Source organism: Erithacus rubecula, assembly GCF_903797595.1.
Source record: "Erithacus rubecula genome assembly, contig: SUPER_Z_unloc_4, whole genome shotgun sequence".
NCBI lineage: Eukaryota > Metazoa > Chordata > Aves > Passeriformes > Muscicapidae > Erithacus > Erithacus rubecula.
In genome coordinates, this window is record NW_027635670.1 from 1 (window position 1) to 25,596 (window position 25,596).

The 25,596-nt window shown below is 38.0% G+C and overlaps 1 protein-coding gene across 1 annotated transcript; it reads left to right on the forward strand.

Annotated features, from left to right (window-relative positions):
• Positions 1–2,159: 2,159 nt before the first annotated feature.
• LOC306814956 (uncharacterized protein) lies at positions 2,160–24,181 on the forward strand (the record flags this gene model as incomplete). The annotated part of the gene is made up of 10 exons (XM_079331493.1): positions 2,160–2,283; positions 8,881–9,118; positions 13,384–13,522; positions 14,763–14,937; positions 17,093–17,274; positions 19,546–19,692; positions 20,864–20,956; positions 21,873–21,997; positions 23,408–23,519; positions 24,149–24,181. The coding sequence occupies 10 exons, from the start codon at positions 2,160–2,162 to the stop codon at positions 24,179–24,181; spliced, it is 1,368 nt and encodes a 455-aa protein (XP_079187619.1).
• Between the last annotated feature and the right edge of the window lie 1,415 nt (positions 24,182–25,596).

Below are 25,596 nucleotides of genomic sequence, written 5' to 3' on the forward strand. Positions count from 1 at the left end.
GGAAATGTTGTTATTGGTTACACTTAGTTACACATCCTGCTTTGCATTCACTACAAGTTTGGATCATGAGAATAGGATTCAAATAGGCCAAGACATATTTATCCTGTGAAATGAAAGTAAACTGCAGAAGGACTGTTTAATAGATTTTCCTGAAGTGCCTGGATCTTTTTTCAATCACAATTAACAAGCTCCACTGCAATTGCAGGGTAAACATTTATGTGGACTGAGGTTCTTTTATTTATTAAAACTGCTCAATACGGGAAACTGATACATGTATTTTTTAGGAGAGCCAATTGGGATGTTGGTCTACAAATCAGGCACTGCTGTCTAGTATCTATGTAATTTTACACTAAGGAGATTATGTCACCCCTAATCAGAAATGGAGAGAGTGGGCACTGTTCTTTAGCTTCAGTGTCCTTGGCTGCAGCTGCACTTTGCAAAGTCTGTCTGTGTAGCCACTGTGCACAGACAGTAAGTTTGTTCATACAAACAAACAGTGATCAGGGTCTGGTCAGCACAGAAAGCAGAGCTAGGGAATATAGAGAGGTCTGCAGACTTGACATGGAAAGCCAAAGAATTCAGCTTTGCTCTTTAAACCCAAAGAGGAAACCACTTAGTTCACTAGCAAAATCCACTTCAAAAGGTAATGAAAGTGACAGATAGGTCAGACTTGTGATCAATTTTCAGAGCACAGCATGCAAGAAATCATTATTTTAAATAACTGTACTTAAAACAAAATGAAAATAATTGATTAAGTAATAAAACTCTGACATTTAGGAACAAAAATCTGTAATACATTATCATACAAGAGTTTGGATCAAACTGTCTTTGACACAGGGAAGCGGGAAGTACGTTAGTAATGCTCAACAGCTCTTAGTTACTTTGTAAGAAGCAGAATTTTTCAGCTAGGGTCTTAATACATGAAGTACAATGCAAATTTTTTTTCCAACTCGTGTCTTCAAGCATTAAGTTACGTATGTAACTTACGTATGTAAGTTAAGGTATGTAAAAACCCAAAAATAATTTGTACTTTTCTTGTATGAGACTGAAATTTCTTTTTTCTAACTGGTGTAACCAGGAAAAGTGCAAAGTCAATCTCAGCTAATTAACAGCTAATAAAAGAGAAACGAAACTGGAGTTTCCCAAAACAACATGACTAAAAAGAGAATCTTTAAGTGGTTACAGAATTACTGAAGCTGTGTCTGGTGTAGGCTGGCTTCACTTAAAACTGAATGGAAATGACTTCTAATTAAATATGAACACCACCAACCCTTTCAACCTGTGTAATAATAGCTTTTCATTTAAAACTCATTTAGTTTGAATGATCTTGTCACACCTACCGGAAGTAATTCAAACAGTTTCAGCATTGGTGGGAAGAAGCCTACGCAAACTCTTCTTCTTCTGACGTTGTCGTACAGATGAGAAAACATTTGCTGTGGTGTTAGGGGTTGAGTGTTTTTCTATTACTGTGTCAATTTAAAGAATTTCTCTCATGATCTTCCTGTGATACATATAAATATGTACCTTATTGTAATTTATGTTTTGTATAAATTAAGTCTGCATAATAAAAATAAACGAACCATAAGAAAAGGCAGTGATTGCCTCAGAACTAGGTAAATTAACATATCTACAGGCCGGACTACTACCGATAAGCACCTATCTCATCCGGAAGCCTAGAAACTCAGAGGGGAGCAGCATTTCCCGAAAATCCCATCACCTCTTCCAGGACTGCATTCCCTGACTCCGGTTAAGATGAAATCAATCACCTAAAAGCAATACACAACGGACACAAAATCTCGTCAAGAAGCAGGAAGGACTTTGTCTTGTGTGGACACCAGAGCTGAATTTGAAAGAAACAAAGGACTGTCCCGCTCCAGGCTATGAAAAACAGTATAAAAAGGAGGCCAACCGAGACGGCGGTGTGAACACCAGGGGAACCCAGTGCGATAGAGGCTGGGTAGCATCGTGTGTTCACCCAACTCCGAACCCGGGCTCGGGGTTGTTTTTTCCTGTTGTGGTTTTCCAGGAACGTATTTTTGGTCACGAAAATAAAATTTGCCAATTAAACCTTTTAATTCTGGTTGATTAGTTTTTTACAATTAACAGTGCCAATGGATCCGGCTAGGTTACACCCAGCATCTCTGATGACTCTAGACAAAATGGGTAGGTGGCAGCGGCTTCTGGAGGGGTTACTTGTGTTTCCGGAGGGGACTCGTGTTTCAGGGAGCTCGGAGGAGGACGCCCCGTCTGCAGCCACGCGGCCGAACGCAGGAGAGCCAGACGGTCTGTGATCACCTGCCCCGCATCTGCCCCGTTCCAGCCTCCTGCCTCTGCGGACACAGCTGACCACCAGAACCCACATGGTGAGCGAGGAGCTGCCCTCTCCAGCCCGTTCCCAGCCGAGACCGGCGTGGCCGCTGCCGCCCCTCCCGCCTGTGCTCCCGCTGCAGCTGCCGGGCTTTGGTCTGTCTGCAGCACCGGGACCGAGGGCAGAGAGAGTGCCTGCAGATAAAGAAAGGACTGGAGCCGAGGTATCTGTTCTGTTTTATTGGCAGTTTTAACAACTGCTCTTGTTTCTGCTTGTGTGGTTAGATATATTAGTAAAAGAGCTGTTATTCCTACCCCCTTATCTCTGCTTCAGAGTTCTCAATTCAAGCAATTATAATACTTGGGGGAGTGGAATTAAAGTCTCTATTTCAAAGGGAAACTTCTGCCTTTACTGGCAGACACCTGTCCTTCACACCATGACAGCCTATTGATAGGTTTTCATTTTCATTCAATCATATCAAAGAACTGAAAAGTTACATTCAGTGCTCTAGCGCTAGTATGAGTGTATCAAAAGGCTAGGTGTTCCCTACAGTAATTAATGAGCATACACTCATTTGTTTTCAGTCATTTCAAATCCTGAATATACAATCTTCAATATAAAGCATTTTTGGACAAAACTGTGTTCTTCAGTCTGGGCTTTAGAGCTTCCGTGCAAGAATTTGGGCACACACTGGATAAAAAATTGGAGTTAGTTTGTTTAAAAATTCCATCTATTTAAAGTTACAACTTCCTCACTTTTGATTTCATCCTAACTTCATTTTAATATGAACTTGCAGATTGTCTCAGCAGAACGTGTGAGCACAATGAAATCTTCCTTCCCTTAACCTGTATGTGCATCTCCAACTGAAGTTAATGGAAGTTCTCTGGGAAAATCAAGGTAAGGAAAGAGCTGATGTGTAACAGCATGTTGTGATTAAAATCTTGCATATAGCAGAAATGCGTGAGGTTTGCTATGCTTCTAAGTGGCCTGAATTAATAATGCCTCCAGTATTTAAAGCCTTAACTTTATACTGACTATTTGAAGCCAGCTACTTGGTGCACGCTTTTATTGAATTGACGACACATTGCTAGGCAAGAGCTACCCCGCACTGCTGAGGCCACACCTCGAGTGCTGTGTCCACTTCTCGTCCCCTAGCGAGAGGAATTGAGGGGCTGGAGCATGTCCAGAAAAGGAAGCGGAGCTTGGCAAGGTTGTCAAGACACCAGGGGTACCTGAGGGAGCTGGTCACAGGCTGGACTCAAAAAGCTGACTCAATAAGCATGACATTAGTGGATGGTGTTCCACAGTCCAGGACCAGCATTTCTCCCTATTATAAATGAGAAAAAAAGTCTCGATATCCAGCAAAATTGAGATTGCTTTATTTTATTTTATTTTATTTTATATTTGGATTCGCATTTTCAGATGGTTGAGTAGTCAGAGGCAAGGTTCTTGCCCAAAGGATATTTCTTTTACAATCTATCTAAACTGCTGAGGCACTGACTGTCTCCTGAATAACCAAACTCATTAAAAGTTAATTTTTGGATATTCCCTCTTATCGTGTGAAGGTGCACAATGGTTCCTCAGAACAGAACAGATTATGAGTGTCAAAGTCAGCCTTGAAAATGTTTAAGCAAGAATATTGTCAACTCACACTTTTTTTAGATATTAAAGAAGTTTCGTTCCTCAAATGGTTGAGTTCTATGGTGTTTCACATAACTGTTGTTGTGTTCAAATGTTCACCATGGCACACCAAATTCAAGAATTTGATAGGGAGTGTTACTGGATATTGGACCTCTAAGTAAGTTGAGAGCATGATTAAAATCTCTTTCTTGAGAAAATGACAGAATGAGAGTTTACAATCTTAAGTTGCACTAAGGGAAATATAGAATGGATAATAGGAAAAGTTTTTTATGGAAAGAGTGCTAAAATACTGAAATTGTCTGTCCAGGGAGGTGGTGGAATCACCATCCCTGGATATGTTTAAGAAAAGATTGTATGTGGCCCTCGGTGCCATGGTTTAGATGAGGTGTTAGGGCATGGGTTGGATTTGATGATCTTTAAGGTTTCTTCCAGCCTAGTCAATCTGTGAATTATGTGAATTCTTTGAATTTTAAAAAGATCCATGCTGAACTCTTTACTGAAGACTAAAGAATGAAAAAATTAAAAAAAAAAAAAAAAGCCATCCCTCTACAGCACCGATGAATGATCAGAAGCTAAAGTTTTCTAATTAAAACACAAGTTAATGGCAAACACCCAGGAAAGATTCAGCTGGCAACATCTGGCACATTTCACATTTCCCTGGGTACAAAGGTCTTTGGAGAAGATGCTGTAGCAAAGTTCACACATCAAAACTCACATACTCCTCAAAAGCAGAGGCCTTTTTTTTACCTTGTCACAGAGATGTGCTTGGCTGCCAACAAAGCCCTAAAGAAAAAAGCAGCTGGACTTTTTCCAAGATATTCTTAATGATCAGCTGCAGGTGGCTTTCTTTTTCATCTTCCATGGCCCTTTAAGCCCTGACCTGGACCACTACACTCACCTGTGCCTTCAACAGCAGTGTGCCAGGCCCTCATCTTGGCAGGAGCTGTGCCCCTGGAAGGATGAGGCAAAATCTCAGCTCAAAGATGACAAATGTTTTCCCATTCATTACTGTGCTGAGCCATGACAGAGCAGGAAGAGCTCACAATCAGCCCTGCCAGGCCTGCAGGTTTGTCTATCAGTGGCTCCAGTGCGCACATTTAAGAGAGATTCAATGGCACCCATGCTGCATTACTCAGTGTTACAAAGCAGTTGTAAAAAGGACACCAGAAAGGATGCCCATGGAATTGTTTGTGCAGTGTATTATATAGTACATTTAGAGGCATGGAGACCAAATGAGTCATCAGAATGATCTTGCCCATCTTTGCAAGGAATCATCTGTTCAGGAAAGTTTTTTCCTAATTTTTCTGCTCAGGGAGAGGGCAGCAGTGTCGATGTAATTCCAATGTAGCTGGGGAGAGGCAGCAATTGTCCTCTTGCTGCAGAGGAAGATTGCAGCTGCAGTGTTTCCCTGGGCTGTACTCCAGCTAATCTCAGTCCCTGTGTCACCTGCAAGGCTCAGTCCTGGCAGCTGCAGGCAAATTTGCTCTGAGGGATTCTCCGATGGTCCAGGGCCTTGCAGGTGGGCTTTGAGCCCCCATCCCAGCTTTTTGGAGTCAGTAGAGCTGTTGCAGGCACTGCTAGAGACTGGCTTTTGGTGCAGCAAGCTCCTGATGGACATGGATGGTTTTGGTGGGAGGAGTTCAGACATCACCTCAAGGTAGGCTCACCTATAGATGTGCAGGACCAGGTGGAACATTTTGAGGAGCAAAGTGGAGCCTCTCATTCCTCTGAGATGATCAGAGCATAACTACAAGACTAAGGAAAGGGATGAAAAAGCAGCTGGTTAAGCACAAAATAGAATCAGCTGTGTGGCACCCTGAACAAGGAAGGCAAGAAAGCAGAAGATTGTATACTAGAAACACTCATGTTGCTTAGAGTTGTACTTTTAGCCTACATGATCTACAAGTCAGAGAGAGATTAATTATTTTCTAACAAAAGACTTGTACCATTTGCTTGTATCTTAAAAACAATTTGCATCTTGAATTTCAGCAGTGGTCAGCAATGTTTTAGCTGCCTTTTTGCAGCTGAACATCTGGCTGATGAGATCAAACCCAAAGACATCTTCTCCCATACAAGCACCTGCGACAGTGATGACAGCAGGCCAGCAAGTTGAGCATGTTTCCTAGCAAAGAAAATAGCTCCTTTCCCCTCATGCACTAGGGAGATTAAAATCAAACTTAAATGTCTCTAAAATCCTTGGTTGCAACATAGCAACAGAAAAGAATGGGGTTATTAAGGAAGAGGTTTTGCTCTCAGCAGTAAGATTTAAGGCTAAAACCTCCCCATCATTTTCTCATTTTCTGCTTGTTGTAACAACCCTGAAATCTCCAACCTCTCTGTCCCAGTTCTCCTCCTGTCTCTAATTTTGCACAGTCCATGCCTCAGGTGCTGATGAATGGAGAGTAAAGTGCTGAACGCTTCAAAACCCAGCTTCCTAGCATCAGTCCTAATTTGTCCAATTTATAAGTACCACTCTTTCAGGAGGATTTCACTTCCCACCAGCTAACTGGCTCAGAACAAAACAAATAGTTTTTATTCCTGCAGAATTCAAAATAGCCTGTGGAAGATGATGATTTTTTCTGGCTCATTTTCTTTCTGAAGGATATACTCAGTGTGATAGGGCACGTAATTACTGGGGTCTAGAGTAGTGGTGAGCTGCCACAAACAGATCTGCTGACTTCCAAATCCTCAGTAGCTGGGTCATGTTGTGGAAACAAAATCTCATATATTTTGTATTCAACAATGGCTGTGCAGTTGCTCTTTATTTTATTCTTCCTTATTTGCACCTGTACTTAATAGTGGCATTCTTCACTTCTCCCCATATATAGAAAACTTCCCTAAGTTTCTAATTCTTCTTATTTATCAACCTGGGGTGATCTCCAGAACATTAGCAGGCAATTTAAAAAGGGATTTAGAGAATGCAATGAATAGGAGCAGGCAAAAAGGAGTGTGGTATGGCTGTGTTCTCTCTACCACCAGCTGTGTGTTTATGTCTTCCCAAAGAGACTCTCTCCAGGACCAGGTCAACATCCACAAATCCATGAAACAGAAAATCAGGAGCCTAAATAATGCTCTCCCTGCTGACAGGGAAAACAATCAAGATGAAGCAAGGCTGATGAAAAGAAGAACCGAATGCCTTGTTTATGTGTTGTGAGGAGCTGTGATTGCAGTTTTGGCAGCTAAAAGGCTTAAAACTTTAACTTGGTCTTATTTTTCCCTTTTGACTGGGACAAGGGGCTTAAAAGGAGATGCTGGATTTTGCGTGTTTGTTGGAGAATCCAAATGCAGGCATAAGCTGCCAGTTTGTGAAGTTTGTAAAGTGCTTTGAAGCACTCAGCTGGTTTCCTAGTTAATTTCCATGCTGCAATAACCAGTTCCTTGACCAAAGTGCAGAATGTTTTTAACAGACCAAAATCCTGGCTTTGTGAACATTTCCAAGTAGGTGCAGCCAGAAACTCCTTTTCAGAAATTATAGACAAGCTGGATGTAATAATGGAGACAGGTCCACTAAGCCACAGCAAGTGCACCACTGATCTAGAGAAAGACTCCTCGTTTGGAGCATGGATTGTGTGACAGACTGTCCAGTATGGAAAACAAAGCATCCTTTCAGAAGCTAATACTTGAATTTACAGGAAGGCTTCATGGAACACCACTTACTGCACCTACAACTTGCAGAATTCATATGGAATTTCAGTAAGATGAAAAAAGGGAGCTGACAAAGGCCAGAGCCTGTGAGAGCAATTAAACATGCTTCAGCAAAAATTCATCACCCTTGAGAGGTTTGACAGTGTAGGAGGATTAAATAATGCATATGTTGGAAGCATCAGGAACAATCACTTTGGAATGAACAGGAGCAACAACGCAGGAGTCAAACAAAAAACTAGAGTTGCACCCCAGTGAAGAAGCAGATCAAGATGAAGAAGCAAGTCTTACATGAAACTCTAAAAGAAGACACATAAAGAACATCTGGCTAGGACTAAACCTGACAACTTCTCCCCACAAAAGGATAGAGAAGACAACTGTGAGCGTCTGCATGTTACAACTCAATCCTTATTTCAGAAATCCAAATTAAACCTCACTTTTCTGTGATTTATTTATGGAGTTAGTTGTTGTCTTACTCTCTACTTTATGATTTTATTTGCTTTCAAATCACAACCTTCTGCATTAAAATATCTCAGAAATAATAATAATAGAAAGTTAAACAACACACAATACACCCTCCATCCCCCCCTTATTTCATTTGGCACAATATATTTTAAATAACTACATGACACAGAATTAGCAAAACCACAGCTGAAAGCCATTTACAGAGATCCATGCACAAACAAGAAATGAAATTTTGAGACTTATTCCAGACAGTGTGAAATGCTATGAAGTTTTTATCTCTTGCAATTAAAACCTTCAGTCTTATGGATGTGTGCTGTCAGACAAAACCTGAAAGAAGCTCAGGACACCGTGGCTGGTGGCAACAAACAGTTAAATCGTCTGCATATTAAGTGTGCAGACAGAGAGAATTGAACAGGAACTTTACAAACAGAGCTACAGAAAGTACAGCAGTGCTCAGAGAAGAAGAAGGTGCTTTTCCAGGATCTTGTAGGGTGGGGTTTATTCAGCTGTTGTTTGACACACACTCATATCAGGGGCTCGGAATCTCTCGGTTCAAGAGGTTTCACGAGAAACTTTCCTAACCCCAACTCCATTCTCATCGAGGGAAATGTGCTCCTTTGGTCCAGAATTTGTCCAGAAATGCTTTGAATTCTGCGCACAGACACTCCAAACTTTCCGGCTGCTTGTTCCTCTCTCTGGGCGAAGAGTGCTCCGTCCTGAGAGTTCGCACATCTGAGTCTGGCTTTCGTGTCAGTCGCTGCTTTCCATGTCCTGCACTTTTATTTTCCCGTTGGGGCCCTTAAGCCTTAAAACATGTCTGGGAGGGCGGAGAGAGCAGCGGGAGCCCCGGCAGAGCCCCGCGCTCGGTTCGGGCACTGTGGCATCACCGCGCGTGTCCGTGGCAACGTGGAATTCCCGGCTCTGGCTCCGTGTTTGTCCGAGCTGGTCCCAGCGCTGCAGTTGCTGCGGTGCCGCAGTCGCTGCCTTCCGAGCGTCGCAGCTCCTCATGCTGGAGGAGGAGCAGCATCGCCACCGCTCCGGGCACCGGCGGCAGACTGTCCGGTGAGCTCTGTGATTCCACTGCCCATTTATTTGCTCCAGGCTTTGCTCGCTTTAAGCTAGTGCGGCTCGATGTTTTAAGATCACGTTTGGATTTATTCTCGAGTGGTGTCTGTTGCCTTCAAATGTCGTAGGACCTTCAAATGTTTTGTTTCAGCCCCTGCCATGGGCTGGGGCACCTTCCCCTCTCCCAGGTTGCTGCTCCAAACCCTGTCCAGGCTGATCTTGGACACTTCCAGGGATGGGACAGCCACAGCTGCTCTGAACAACCTATGCCAGGGCCTCACCACCCTCAATGAGGAGAATTTCTTTGTCATATCTATTCTAAATCAGTGGCCTGTTCCAAAGTATTCAGCACATATTCAGAAGTCTGCAAGAAAAAACTGGCACGAGCTTTTAATGACACATGGAACCAAGCAAATAACTTCCCAAGCAAAAGTTTCCTCTGCTGTTTTGTTCAATTATGGAACTCCCACAAGCTGCTCCATAGCACTCGATTTTATTTTTGTCCTAGGTGAAATAGCATGCTTTTTGAATTTATCCTTTTGTCTGCTAGTAAACTAATGATACCTATTTTAACAGAGGAATATTGCATACTCAAAATCTTCAGCACTCCCAGGTGACATTATCCAGATTTAGTTCTTTCTTTTCCTCTATGTGACTTCAGAGTAATTTAAAGAAGTTTTAAAACTTCGGAATGATGGGGATGTGACAGAAAGCATTTTGATTCTGTTATGAAACTACAATTGTGATGGTTTTGGTGTTTTGGAGTTTTTTATTTTGGTTTTTTGGTTTTTTGTGGTTTAGGTTGTGGGGATTTTTTTGGTTTTTTTCTGTTCATTATGAGACTTTGGTTTAAGCTGCAATAAATAAAAATAAAAGACTAGTGTTACAAAAATCTAATTTCTTAGTTCTCACGGCTATGTTTTAATGCAAAAGTCCTGTGCAATTTGTGAAAGACTTAGCAGCCCTTAACATAGCAATTGTTCTATTAGACAGGCAACCTTGTCTATTTGATCTACTTAGAAAATGACAGTACTATAGTTTGTCTCTCTTAGAATTGGTTTGAAGAGAAGCAGAGCTTGCAGTCTGCTTAGGAGAATGTATCTCAATCTACACAAACATAGCATTTTTTATTGGTGTTCCAAAAATTCTGACAGTGGATATTCTGCTATATATATATTTATTTCTCTACAATATTCAGGCTTGGAGGACTAGCAGTACATTCTGCTTTCCAAAGCTGACAAATTGCTGTTTTGATTATTACTCAAGTGACATGGTAGTAATGCTGTTGGATAACTGTTCATGAGTGGTTAAAAAAATATTTGAATGGGTTGACAAATAAAGTAAAGCATGTCTCTGCTAGAGCCTTAATGTTTTTATGATATAGAAGAGACTAATCTTTGATGTTCATCAAGTAAAAGTATATATGGTTCTTAATTCCCCACAGTTTACAGACTTAAAAAACTGCATTTTGACCACCATGAGTACACCCTCTTCAGTCAACATCTCTTCTGGGGAAGCCAATCGGTGAGGTCCAGTTCTTGATTTTTAAGTCTAGCAGTTTATTTCCTGCTTTTGTGGCTTACTTATTTTCTAGATGCCTGAAATTATGCAATTCAGAAGAACCCAGATATGGTGTGATACATACAAGCTGTCATAGAATCAGCAGGAGGCAGAGAGAATTTCTGCCAGCATGTAGGAATACTGCCCAGGAGGCACAGGAGGGTTTTCCACATTAATTGAGATGGTAGAGCTTGGCTCTAAGTTTTACCATGACCCCTGTGTTTTATGAGTTAATAGGAGTTTAATCCTTGGCACAGATTATTTATCTCTCTTCAGTCTGTACAAAACTGCCAGTTATATAAGAACAGCAAAATTCCACAAATTCAGACTTTGATTAGAAAATCAGACTGCAGTCTGCTCGTTCAGCTGCAGAAATTTAGCAAAATTACACTGCTAGGTAGTAAGGGAAAGAACATTTCTCTCTGCTGCAAAATTACTCTGCATTTTCTGTCAGCTGTGCAGTTGGAGCTAGTGAGAATCTGGTTTTGTGGAATGGTTATTGCTGACTGCAACCAACGGACTTGTGAAGTGAACACTGAGAATTTAGGTTTAGAGCTACAAAATACCTTCAATATCTGCAACGTAGAACTCAAGAGCTATTTCACCTGCTCATATGCTTTCCTGAAGATTCTTAAAGTCCTGCTAAAAATGGTGTCTTAAATAAAAGCTGCAGTTGGTAAAAAAAAAGTATTTTAGTTCAAAACCAAGCATTCATGAACTAGTAATATATGAAAATGGAAGTAGAAAACATCCTCTGAATTTTGAACTGCTTTGAAACTTACCAGGGACTTTGTATGGTTTCATCTTTGACTGAATCTTCTGAGAACTTTATGGTTGTAGCCCTTCTAGTTGTTACATGAAGATTGAAGGAAAAACCTCCAGCAAGTGGTAGTAGCAAGCTTTCATAAAGTCTGCATTTATTTGTCATGCTGTGATAATTAAAGAAAGTCTCATAGAAAAAACATTCTTAAGGCTACTTTCTATTTTATTTGAAAATGTTTCAGTAGACAACCAAAATGAAGTGGTTAACATGATAATACTTCAGCAGTTCTCTCACTGGTTGGCTTGGGTTTTTTGGTTTTGTTGGTTTGGGGTTTTTTGGTTCCATACTAAGGAAAAAAATTAGGGTCTTCTGATATACATTTTTAAGATTCCACCAATTGCATTGTGAGTTCAGAAGCTGCTCATAAAATGCAATTTCAAGAAAGTCTTATGCATTTTTTTTCCATAATTTAATGTAATGTTCTCTGTTTTAATACTCTAATGCAGATTTTTCATTTCCATAGCACCCTTAATTTGATCATTTTTGTGGTGTCATATAATTTTTATATTTAAATATTTAGACTCTGCAGATATAAACCTGAAATTTTATCCTTCAACTGTAATAATGTCTTTAAAGGCAAGATCTAATTAAGTTACCAATCCCCTCCTTGATGGCATTTGTGTCTTTATGCCAGGCAAAAAACAAATACGTGAGAAAACAAATATCATTAGGTAAATTTTTGGTCATTTTTGGTCAAAATTTTGGTTTATCGTACCTATGCATAAATGTAGAAATAAAGTGGTCACTTTTTATTTAGAAAGATCTATTAATTAAATGCCCAGTACAATATCACTTCTGTAAAAAATATTTCATGTAGACAAAGGTATGGTACTTAAGTCTTTACATTTCTGTATTATATGATACCAGTTCAGTGCTTAATTTAATCATATTTTTTTATTGGTGTATTTCATATTTATTGTCCATAAACTCTTGCAGTTTTGTGTGGAGAAAACAGTTATTGCAGTCTTTCTTAAGTACTTAATGTAAAAACTAACATATATCAAATAATGTGAACACTGATTTTCAGGTACTGAAATAACCTAAAAGTTTTTCAGTTTGAAGTTATAATAATTTCACTTAAAGTTATTTACCTGGGTAATAAATATGCAGATATATATATATATATATACATACACACACACATATTTATTTGTGTGAATATATAAAAATTATGCATTCTATGTTTAAACTTTTCACTTCATATATAGAAACTTGGTTTTGACTCTTTTATTATTGTTTGGGGTGCTTGAGGGCTGATTCTGCTAATTTCCAAATAGATTTTATTTCAACTGAAATAGAAGTGGAAATTAAGATGAATCAGGGCAGTTTGGAGGACTAAACCTTTAACTTGTGTTGTGTTTGTGGTCAGTTGCATGTCTGTAGTTTGAATGTGTGTATCTCTGAAGACAAAGGATGTAAAAGAGAGTTTTTTTCCACATCTGTGCCTTTGTTTGTTACACAGGTAACTCGTGTTAAAAAATGAGACTTTGTGGAGACAAAAAGCTTGCCGGTTTTTTTAACTTCCATGGTTGGAATGCTGTTTTTAAGCCTCCTGGAAGTTAATTATAAAAAATTCTGGAAGTTCATTATCAAAAATAAAGATGCTCTAAAATAATACTGAACATGCTTTGCTTAAATGCACTTTGTAAATCCAAAGTGCATTTCTCTTTTAAGTTCCAGCTGCCACATCTCTCCTATCTTGCAAAATAAGCAATTCTATATAATCCTTTCTTCAAAGAGTAATAGTAAGATCAAAACTGCACCAAGTAATTTTACTTATGTGAATGTTGAAAATTCTGGGCCATGCTTGAGTAATTGAAGTTAAGAAGTATTAAAGCTGCAAAGGAACACTTACATTTTTTAAAAACACATTTTTCAGCTCAGGTAATGATATGCAAGGGCCACTGTTACCTCCACACAGAAATCAATCCGAAATGGACACCACTGAAGATTTGAGAAGGAAACTCTACAAGCTTGAGAAAAAACATTTGGAATTGATCAATCAATACAATCAAGATGTAAGGACTTTTTTGTTTGTTTGTTTGTTTTATTTTTACACTGGAATAAATGTAATTTGTTTCCTTAGGTGCAATTTGTTTCCTTGAATTAATCCTCTCATCATGTGAATCAAAATCACAGTCACTAGTCGGAAAATAACAAAGCAGCAGCGCTGTACAGACCTCTCATCCCTGTTTGTAGGAACTGATACAACTTTTAGTGCCATTGCTAATAGTTTAAGGTGTTGATAAGTAACTTGAGCACTAGACAACAGCAAAGTCATGCAGAGGAATATGTTGCAATCCCAGCTGTGGAATTCTCAACCTAAGACATGGTTTGTTTGTTTGTTTGTTTGTTTGTTTGTTTGAGTGTTTTAATCCCGGTAATTCCAGAGATCCATTTTAGAGAATCACCCCACCACTGATGGAACAATGGGAGCACGACAAGAGCAAATCACTGTGTAAAAAGCAGAAATCTCTAAAAAAACATGGATATGGAACAACAAACTTGGCTTATTGGCTGTATTTAATCTAAACCAGAGGAATGAGTACCCACACCAGCTGCCCCTAACAAACTGCTAAGAGCAGATTTGTTACTTAGAGCAGCAATAATAATTCAAACTAAAGAAAATTTTAATTTTCTCACTGCTACTTAATTTAGGTACTAGTTTGCCACAAGAGCATCAGGGAAAACCTTTGTAATGGGGTTAAATTATTTCCCGCTAATGGAGCTCCTGTTAATAAGATGCTGCTGCTTTGCAGATGTCCTGAAAAATGCATGTTTTGCTTTCCACCTTCTTGCACTCAGATGGCTTGAATGTGGTTTCCTGGATCCAATTTCTGGCAGCAGTGACTACGCTGCCTATCTTATACCAAATAAAACCCCTTTTTGAAGTGTTTTCTTTGTTGTTTTTGATAGCATTCTGCTTGACTGCTGAACATTGTTAGAAGTTTGTGTTTACATAATGAGTTACTAGGTGTCTAATAATCTAGTATCCCAATGTGACTGTTTTTCTAGTTTTTAAATACAGTTATCAGGAAATTGCCTGTGGAATATGATTATATTGTCTGTCTTAAGGCAGAGTATGTTTGGAAAAGCAGAGGGGTATGTTTAAGGTACATGAAAATGACCTAGGAACAGGATCAGTTTGGATGAAAAAATTAAAAATATCTAAAATGTGCAGTTTCAAGACTGTATTTCAAATTCAGATGTGATAAGATGGCAGCTGTGAATGCAATTTCCAAAATATTTGTTTTCTAGATGTCTTGCTATGAAAAAGAAATAATGAAATTAAGGTTGGCACTCAAGAGAAGAGAGGCTTTTTGTCAAGTTCTGGAGAGTGAAATATCCTTTGCTAGAAGAGATGCTCATGCACAGATGTATTCTGCAGAGGATGAGCTGTGGGATGCAAAAGCAAAGCTTTTGGAACTTCAAGGTAGCTTAAAGGAAAAATTATGGACCAGAGGCCACATCTGTCCCAAGTTATTAAAACATGCAGAGATTGCACAAAGTTTTATGGCTACTATCTTTTTTGTAAGCTTCTTATTTTCCCATGTCTTGCTCATCTGTTTTAGTAAATTCATAAGAGTTTACAAAACCCTTGTTGTCTCATATGAATTAAATATAACCTGCTAAACCTATCAATCCCTTATTTATTTTTTCTCTTGCTCCTTTACCTTCTGTTACTCCTTCCTTCAGTGTGCACAGAATTGGAATTAAGGTGTCCCTCTCCACATCCTGCTTATCACTATGTCCAGCAGTTCTTCCTTTCACATTTCCGGGGGAAAACAAATAAAACTTATTCCTGTTTATTTGTTTGCATTCTTTTTAAGACCTTTTATTTTCTGCCCAAGTGTTCTCATTCTACTGGTTTTTTCTTTCATCTTTTCACACATTTCTAGCTTTCCATTGTTCATATCTCCCTCTTCATGTCATCTCTGGTTTTCTTTTTATACAAATAATGGATGTTGTGACAGTAGTATGTGGAAAGGAAGGGATTTACCCAGACATTTTTCCCCCACTAGTTCTGCATTAGAAACTGAAATGTTCTTAATCTTTCTCAGAGAGAGATTTCTCACTCTTAAAAGCTGGGGAGATGCATTTTTTATTACCTATGTAAGTATAATACTCTTTAAATTTAGCACCGGTGATGTATTTGTGAACATCTGGTGTTCACTGGAAAGACTGGAGCACTCCTGGAGTTTGTAACCTTACAAGGATGGAAGGTGACTGCAACCTGCAAGTGCACTTATACTGCCAGATTTTCTTCTTTATGATAATAAGAAATGGGCACTTTCACTCATTTGGAGAACACACACATTGTAAAATTCTTCTGGTTGGTTTAAATTTCTCAAACTGTTTTTTCTTTGGTTGGGGTTTTTTGTTTGTTTTGGTTTCTCTTTCATTTTGTTTGGTTCGGTTTAGTTTTTTTGTAGCATTTTCTTTACATTTTTGTTTTTGTTGTCAAATGTCAAAGAAGCCAAATAGTCATGCTGTTGCTTCTCATTTCTTTTTCAGTTTTTAACTTATTGCTTCTTGTTGCTGGTCTCTTGCAGCCTTGTTTGCTTCATGTGGTGTATTTGATAAGATCCCCACTCCTTGGACAGACCACCTCACTTGTGTCCTGTCTTTAGCATTTTCTCCAAACTGCTTTTCTGCTCTTCTTCTTGAGGCTTGACTTCCTGACAGCTGACAGGTTTTCTCCATCACTGTGTGCACAAATTCTCTGTGCTTATGTCAACACGTCTCTTCCGTTTTTTTCAGCCTTCTCCATCTAGGAAGAAATTTGAGAAGATTGTGATGAATTTGAAATAAAAATCTACTTGAAAGTGGTGATCACATAAATGCCAACATAGCTAGTTGTAGTCAGTAACTTAGAAGGTTAATACAAAATATTTTGACCCAAAAGCTGATTTGTGGAATGAAGCAAAGTTGCTAGTAAAACTGCTTACAGGAGAAGAATTTTTCCTTGGCATTTAAGCTTTCACAGAGAGGTATATGCAGTATTTCCCTATCTTGGGGCATTTGCTGAGTTGAAGATTTAAATTTCTTGAGCAGCAGTAAATTTCCCCCGAAAAGCTAAAGCTTTGCTTAGCCCAACATGCCTCAGGTTTTCCTAGAGTCTTTTTCTGTCTCAGGTGTCTGTCTTTACTGTTACTTAAACTGAGCTTGAAATTAATCAACACAGACTAAAGTATCCCATAGTATTTGGAAATAAGCTAGACAAGTGTTGCCAGAAAAATGCAATTAAGTTCCCCATGCTGTGGAGGCTTCTGTTGAAAGAGTTGAATTTTTATTTCTTTCCAAAACAATAAGAGCATTAATTTGTAAAAATCTCTAAAGTATTTCTATGTCCTTGTGTGAAAGATGCTACAGGAACACAAAATGTGGTTGTTTGTCTGTAGTGAAATTGGAAGTGTTAATGTTCCAGCATTTCACAGGATATCACAATACACAGAAGAACTTATGTTAATTATACCTTTTTTTCCTGAACATCCTTATTTGCAGTGCTACTTGACTATTTCTCTTTTTTTTTTTTTGTTTTGTTTTGTTTTGTTTTGTTTTGTTTTGTTTTGTTTTGTTAACTACAGAACTCAGTGACAAATATCAACAGAAAGCAGCAGAGTTTGAGAAAATGTTTCAATATGCTCAGCAGCAGTGGGAAGAGGAACAACAAAGATTTGCAGTGGAGAGAGATAACACCTGCAGAGTACACCTCACTGAAATAGAATTCCTTATTAAAGAAAAAACTCAAAGAGAAAGGGCTTGTCAGGTAGGATGTATTAATAGATGGAAAGATCCATGAGATGCTGACTGAAAACTTTTTTGGCACCAAGTGTGTGGTGGTTTGAGATTTTACTGGTTTTAGGGGAAAGATAATCCCCCAAATGTCCAAGTACTGCAAAATAGTTCTGAAGATTACAGCTTGATGAAGTTACACTCAGTGTGTAACACTGGTTTGGGGCTTTGATGGAATGTGTTGTGGCTGTTTGTCATGGTAAACACCTAACCCAAGATCCTTCTCAAAGCAAGGAGAAACACAAGTCAGTTTTTATTCAAAACTAATTCTTATAAAACTAGGCCAGGATATAGACTACTTTAAATAGAGTTTTCTTTTTTATGTTGGCAGGTATACAGCAGGGTAAGCTCTGAGTTCTGGCTGATAGCAAGTGGCTGAGTTAGTGTGTGGAGGCTCTAAAAGGTTTTTGCCTTCTGTTCTGTAGAAGCTACATTCAGAGAGTTTAATGCTGCATCAAAGATCAGTGTTGAAAAAGTTTGCCATGCTCTGTCAAGTGATGTTTGTCCTCAAAAAAGGACAAAAGGAGCAGTGGATGGCTCGGGACATTGTGTTCCCTGTCAGTTTCCTGTCAGTGTTCTCTGCCCGTGGCTGTAGAGGAAGAGATTTATAAATTATGACTTGGAATGTGTCGCAGTGTTTTGTGTTATGTATTTACAGGCCCGGTTTAAATCTCCTTTAGTTATTCTGAAGTATCAAAATGAATGCTAGGGAGATTTAATTGTGGTCTTAATACGTGCAGAGAATTGGGATTCTGAGCACTGATTGTCAGCAGCCAAATCCTGTCTGGAAAAAGTGCACTCCATGAACCGTAATTCTGAATTTGGCAGTGAAAATGCTGAGGCAGGCATGGGAGCAAAGTCATGGAGTATTGAAATGGGACTCTGGGACATGCAGGAAAAGTCTCCTTCTCTGCTTTGTGACAGGTTTATGGTGAGCTCTGGTGGGGTATCCTGTTCCAGGATAGAAGGTGTTGGAGTTTAATAGGAAGGGCAATAGCATCATCTCGTGGTTAGGCAAGAGATGAAAAAAAGTAGGAACAAACCACCAGTTGTGTTTTTCATGAGCAAATATTTGCAAGTGGCTACAGAAATAATATTAAACACATATTTCTATTATATATAATGATATATAAATATGTTATTATTATTATTGTTATTATAGTATTAGTAATGCCACCCCCAAAAAGTTAAAAGATTCTTCAAAACTCTGAAATCCTGCAGCTCATGCTGACTTGTTTAATGAGCTTGATATATTCACAACAATTTTAGTTTGCCAATGTTAATTACATTCCCGGTATAACATGTTTTAGTATTCTTGCAGCACTTTACAGCAAACTATCTGTTACTTATTTCACATTTCCCAGTTCACATTTGTTAACATCTGGAAGATAAACCTGAAGAAATACATATTTCTTTATCTTTCCAGGTATAGATTTCTGTAGAAATGATTCTTATTTATTTATTAATGTATTTATTTATTTATTTAACATTCTGAAAGGAAGGATTCTGTCTTGTTGGACATGCAAAGCTAGAGGATTTCCTTAAATATAGTCCAAATTCATATGGGCTATGGGGATTTTGTAGCAGTGATTTCGCAGAGCTGCAGAGTCCAGCAATGTCAGTAATTCTCCCAACATGTAGCTTAGTTCACTTTCTGAATGCAGAAATTGAATTTGGGACCAGCTTATTTTATTCTACTGAGGACTTCATATTTCATAAGTTTTTAAAGTAATTCACTTTCTAGGTAGAAGAAAATCTTTTTCAGAATAACAGAAATTAAAAGTATATAGTATGTAGGAGTAACTGTTTCTAAAACATCTGATTTGAAGCTTTAGCAATTAAAATCAGAACAAAAATGAACTTTTGCCCTCATGCATCATTTCACCAAATGCACCCTATTTCTATCACTGCCACTAAGCTGGGAGACAGAAGAGATTGGAAGAGCTCTACTCTTGAAGGCAAGATTTGCTGTGGAGATCTGGCTCTGATTTTAGTGTTACCACAGCATGTGATGTTCACGGTGATTTTGGGGCCAACACAGATTTCTTGGGGATGAATTAAAAGTGTGTCTGCTGTTGGTTAAACACTTCTCTTGACGTGTGCTGGCGGTTTTAGATTGTAAAATTCTAACATCTTCTGATGCAGTCTCCACTCCTCTGTTGAACTCTACTGCAGTACTTCATCTTAGAAAAAGATACATCTCCTCTTGATGCGTTTATTTACTAATTTGCCTATTTCTCTTCAGGAAATGAATGCTGTCCTGCCAAACATGCTCAGGAAGTTGAAGGATATGGAGGGAGAGCTCCATGGCTGCAGTGAGATCCTGAGGTTCCAGGCTGATCATCTGGATCTCAAGGACAGACAGAAGGAGAGACTTGTCAGGGAGCTGGAGGTAAATCTTTCTGCCTGCTGCAAGGAGTCTCAGAAAACACTGGCACAAATGAGAAGTTTCATTTTTGAGGGTTGGAACCTCTGAGTTAGGCTATGAGTGCCTTGTGTTTGATTAACAAAATGTGGAGTTTCTCAAGGAAAGGGGGATTGACAGGTGAATGCTGCGAGTCTGGCCTGGACTGGTGTTTGAACAGCAGATGGGAAGAGGTTTATGTCACTGGGAAAATACTCTTAGCAATACAGAGGTATAGGGGGAGTATTTGTGCAGGATTTGTGATTTTTTTTTATTTTTAATTAAGAATGTTAATCAGATAAACCTTGTGAGAAGAGGCAAAGCTTAAACCTTTTGGCTGATGTTGTGGAGTAGGTTTGGTAAGCTCTGTACTGTTGCTGACTTTCTCTCTAATAGGCCTTCTACAGATCTCTGTTTCTCAATATTTCCTTTCATGACTGTGTGAGATTACACAGAGTTTAAATTTATTGCCAACAGCTAGTATTTTAAACTTTTATTTATTTATTTTTCTGTTCATATTTCCCTAACAGAAGTGCTTAGAGTAAGGATTCAGTCCCACATACTTGCTACTTTGCTCCACCTTTTCAAAATCAATTACTTCACTTGTATCTGTGTAACCTTAAGTGTCTGAAATTACTTTTAATATTCATGTCTTTTTCTTGATTTTTGTTGCATAATTTGAAGGCAGGAGTCATTTTGGGGTGTATTGGTCTTTTCAAATCTGTCATCACTCTAAGTGAAAAGATTTTTTGATAGAAAACAGTGCAGCTAAATTTGCATGTGAAATTCTATTATAGCAGCTCTGCAGTTACTGCTTTTGCTAAAAGCACTTTTTCAATTGAAATTCCATGTCTAGGTCTTTATATAGAGATAGTGAATGTGAAAATGCAGCAAGAACATAATTCTACATCCATTTCTGAAACTAAACAGAAAATTCTCTTTTAATATTCTGGATGTGTCTTTTTTTCTCTTTTATTTATTGATAGGAGTTTTCACAGTTCCAAAGTGCAAGTAGTTCAGATATCACAGATTGGCTTATGGATAATAAACTAAATAAATAATCTAATAAATAATAAACTAATAATCTGAACAAATAAAGTTGTCTTTGCATGATGTTATCATCTTTCTGGACTTAAATATTTTCAAAATATACTTTTAGGTAGCTAAAGTGAAAATAAATAAACTGGAGGAAAATGCTGAAGAAGCAAGATTAGCACATATGGAATATAAAAACATTATAGAAATCATGCAGGTAAACTTTTTATTAAATATTTGGTAGAAGTTTACAGTTAAACAGTAGATGAACTTGTAAAGCTACAATCTTCCAAAAATGTTAAGAGTTCCTTGCTCTGGTGAAAAGACTGAATAGATTTTTTGTAGTGAGTGGAAAGAAAATTTTTCACAATAGTTAAACTGTTAAAATATCCTGTCCTATATCTTTAGAATGGGCACTTGGGTGATTTTGGAGATGAAGCTTCTCTAGGTGTTAGATACTAATGCATCCTGAGACTGCAGTTCCAAATGTAATTATGCAGAGTACATTTCAGCTTCAAAGCTATTATATCCCCAGTTACCAGAGACGTTTGAATGCCTGGAAAAATGTAATAGGTGTATTTGAATATTAAATACTTGTATTATTAAACTTCCTCACACAGGGTTGGAGCCATTACAGCAATTAGAGTTTATTTAAAAAAACAGTTGTGGAAAACCTGTAAGAAGATTACTGAGGGATCTTGTACTGACTAACAAAGCCTTCATACTGGATTTTTGAAAAACTAAAAGAAAAGAAAAAGGAATTTAAGCTTTTTTTTTCTTGTTTGGACGCAAATAAGCATTATCACTTCTTCAGTCAGTTACTTTCAGCCTTTCACAAGTCTACTTAAAAAAGTAGTAATCCCCTAGAAAACTTCAATAATATAACTAATTGGAAACAGGAAAATCCAAATACCATGAAAGGACAACAAAATGTGCTTTTGATCAGCATATCTCTTTCTCTCTGTTTTGAACCCTACATATTAATACATTTTTACATGTGTTCAGTCTTTCTAATTCCATATAGAATTAAAAAATATATTCACATATAAAAAGCAAAACATAATGGTGAAGAGCTTTGAAGACCATGGTAGTCTTTCCTATCTCCCTTCAACTGCTTTGTTATCACTTGGTAGTTAAGAATTCAAGAACTTGAAGATGCTTTAAAGGAAGAGCAAGGCAGCAGGAGAGAAGATGTTTCAGTGGTAGCAGAGAAAGGTTATGAAGAGACAGAAAATGCACATGAGAGAGGAAAAGAAGTGTAAGTTTCCTTCTGAAGCCACTGTAAAATGACAGTAGACAGCTTGAGTGCAGCTCGTAGTTTACATTCCCTGCAATTTTCAGTTAGCAGAAAATTTAGTGCAATGTGCCAAACCAAAGGTTCAGAACCTGACAGTCCATTCACAGCAGGTCCATATCAGTAACCAAAGGTACTGTGAATTGGTAGAGAGAGTAACTGGCCTGTTACAGATTATTTGCCAAAACAAAAATTTTGAAAATCATAATTATGGTAGGGTCTAGCCTCTAATAGAGGCTGGGGTCAGAGTAGGAAAACATATCCAGCAGGTCTAGAAAAGATGGCTTTTCTATATACACTTACATTATTATAAAAACATTGTTTTCCACTTCAGTGTGCCAGTTGAATCTCTGTCATGAAGTCGTGTATCATTTATAGTGGGTAATCTTTGTTTTCAATTTTTGAATGGCTGGGCAAAGCTTTAATCAGTTAAAAAATACTGAAATGTGGGATAGCAGAGGAAATCACTTGGGATATGCTTCCTGCTCAGCACAGTCTGTGGTGTCTGTGGCAACAGAACTTGGATGACCTCTCTTTGAGCCTTGAACTATCTGGGTCTGTATACACAGGTGTTTCTGTTGACTTACACAAGGAGTAGTGGAGAACAGAAGAAACTGGTTTTCCTACAAAAAGGAAGTTTGTGGTCTGAGCAATTCATTCAAGATTCATGGTTGTTAAGATGTTTTAGTAAGACACTTAAAACTTGAGCTGCAAAAGACTGTTGTCCTTTGCAAGCATCAATTTTAAGGGAGCTTTTGACTTTTCTGACACCATGCCTAAATACTCAGGCAATCTTTTTAAATTCTTCCTTGGATTTCTCTCTCTCTGCTTCTGTCTCTTTCGTGCTGTTGTTTGACCTTGCGGTTTTCTCATCATCTGGCTGTTTAGTCATGCCAGGCTGTTGATGTGTCTGTTTGCCTGATTGGCACAGTACAAGAACAGATTAAAATTCTAGGTTGTCTGCTTTAAAAGTCATGCCAGAGTAGAGTCAGGCATGTGGAAACCTTAGAAGCAAGAACTGTACTTGAAATCAGGATTGATGATGCACAATGTGACATGATCTCTCTGAAGAGAGCTGTTGTGTTAACTAAAATAGAAAGAATTCTCTTTGTTATATGTAATTTTTAGGCCATATCCAAATAATCGATTGAATTTCATGACATGAGGCTTGGTAACTAAACACATGAGCACTTGAAAAGACATTCTTAGAAGGAATATAAGTTTCTTCATTTAATTAAAAAAGGCAAGCAACTTCAGAAGCCATATGATGTGCTAACATGGTATCTGCCATATTCATTGATTATCCTTGAAAAGAATATAATGCATTTGACAAAGTAATTTTGGCTAAAGTATCTTATTGTGGAAACTTTCCAGTTCCTCAAATGTGCAATGGAGAGAGGGGGCTGAGGAAAGGAAGGAAACTGAAGAACCCTCTGGGAGATTTGTGGATGCTGCAACCAGCTTCAGCCTGAGTGAAAGCTCAGTGGTAAGAACAAAAAGCCTGTGGCACACAATGTTTAGGTTTCTTTAAACATACTGTCAATATATTTACTGTACTAAGGATTTGCTGCATTTGCTGTGCTGAGCTGTGGAAGAACACTGCCATTCTCTTACCCTGGTTGTTATAATGCTACCTTCTTTATAATTGAAAACATGAATAAAGGCAATCAAAGCCTTAGAGAAGCTGATTGAAAATGTTTTTTACATGATATGAATCTATTTAACTGAAGAGTTATTTTCAGAAAACTGTTATTTAAAAAGTATGGGTAAGATGAATTGGCATTCCTAATTAAGAAGGCATTTTGTAGATATGGAATATGATTTCTTGTGAAGAATGTTCTATCTTGCTAACCAAACTTGTCAAGTTTCATCAGCTACCATTGTAGAAATGTTTATTTTTTATTTCACACAGCCTTTTGGTTTTAGTACAAATATTTGATGGTAAAAATTTTTTGAAAAGTGCTTGTTTGAAGGTGGCAAAGCAGAGGAGATTTTTTTGTTGCTTTTTTTTTTTTCCCCTGCAATCTTTCTCCTCTTACATGACCACTTTGGGCCTTTCTACTGTCTTTACCCAACTACACTTTGAATAACAACTTTGTCATTTTTTTTTTGCAGCTAATAGCATCAGGGACAAAGGAAAGTTCTTAGGATATCTAGAAAATCTCTCCTTTGATATCAACTCTTTGCAATGTAACATTTTTTTGGAGATGGCTTGGAAACTTCTCTTCCTCTCTCCAAGCCCTGAGCATGGAAAGTGAATGTGGTCTGCTCTCTGCTGACAGGAGCAGAGACCACATCAGAGAGTCTTCAGATTTGTGGGTGTCCCTTGTTCAGTTGATGGAGTTATTCCACGGTTACTCTGCCCAAGTAGATCTGTAATTATTAAACTGGAAAAATAAAATAAAATCAGATTCTTCTTTTATCAATCTGGGAGACTAACAGCTTCTTCCATGCTAGCATTAAGGTATTAAAAGACATTTGCTGGCCCAGTTAGCCTGAAAAGTAATTTCATCAGGCACAAAAGGAATTCAAAGAGAGAAAAGCAACTGTCTGCCCTAACCACAGACAGCAATGATTGCTATTTATAAGTACAAATTACAAGCTGAAAATATTCTACTAGAAACCTAAAGTGCTTGCTAGCTGTTGTTGTGGTAAAAGTTTTCCTTTTTATTTGTCTTTCTTAGTAAAATATATCTTATACATGACAAGAATTCAGGACAAGATTCCATTCATGATCAAGATTTCTGGTAATGGAAACAGTATTTAATGGTGTGCTCAAAATTAGTGGTATGTTCCTGAAAGGTTGGGGAAAAGAAAGGATTGTCTCACTGTCATTCATAGAGCTGGTTGTTTAAATTATTTGATCAAAGGATTTCAAACCACAGGACTGTCCTGAGCAGGTAATAAAAATAGTCATTTTTGGAAGAGTTGTATTAATGGCTCCCTTATGAGATTAGATATTTATTGCCTTGCATGGCTTTGTGTTTTTCCCCAAGCTTTTTGTATGTGATCCTTATGTGATCCTGTTTACTCCATTGAGGCAGCTCTGAGTTTGCTTTCCGAAATGAAGAAGCAGAAGAATGTAGCAGAAACTAAGAGTAGATAACATTTAATATTTGCTCTTGGTCTTTGCTACACCCATGCTAAAACTGTCAGTGTGTTCTCTTCCTTTCATTTTCCCTTCCTGCTTTCCTGAACTATAGGGTATTTTTCTTCATATTTACACCACTTTTATGCTCCCTGAATATGTTCTTTCCATTCTAGTGTGAGAATATTATATTGATTTCTGACCGTACTGATACAGTGGTTGACATCCTTTGTGCTCATGGCATTTGAGATACAGCTTTGTATTATCTTAATCAAAGTTTCAAAGTTGCTGTTATGTACTTAAAGTATGAAGAGTTGAATTGCTACTGCATGCTGTTGTTGCTAGAATTTATTTCTAGGTTGAATGAATTTATTATAGCACTATTAAATATTAAAATAACTGTAAATAAATGAGGCATGGCTTGTGGAGTTTGTCTGATGGAGCTGTAGGCTTATTTTGGCCAGTGATTCAATCA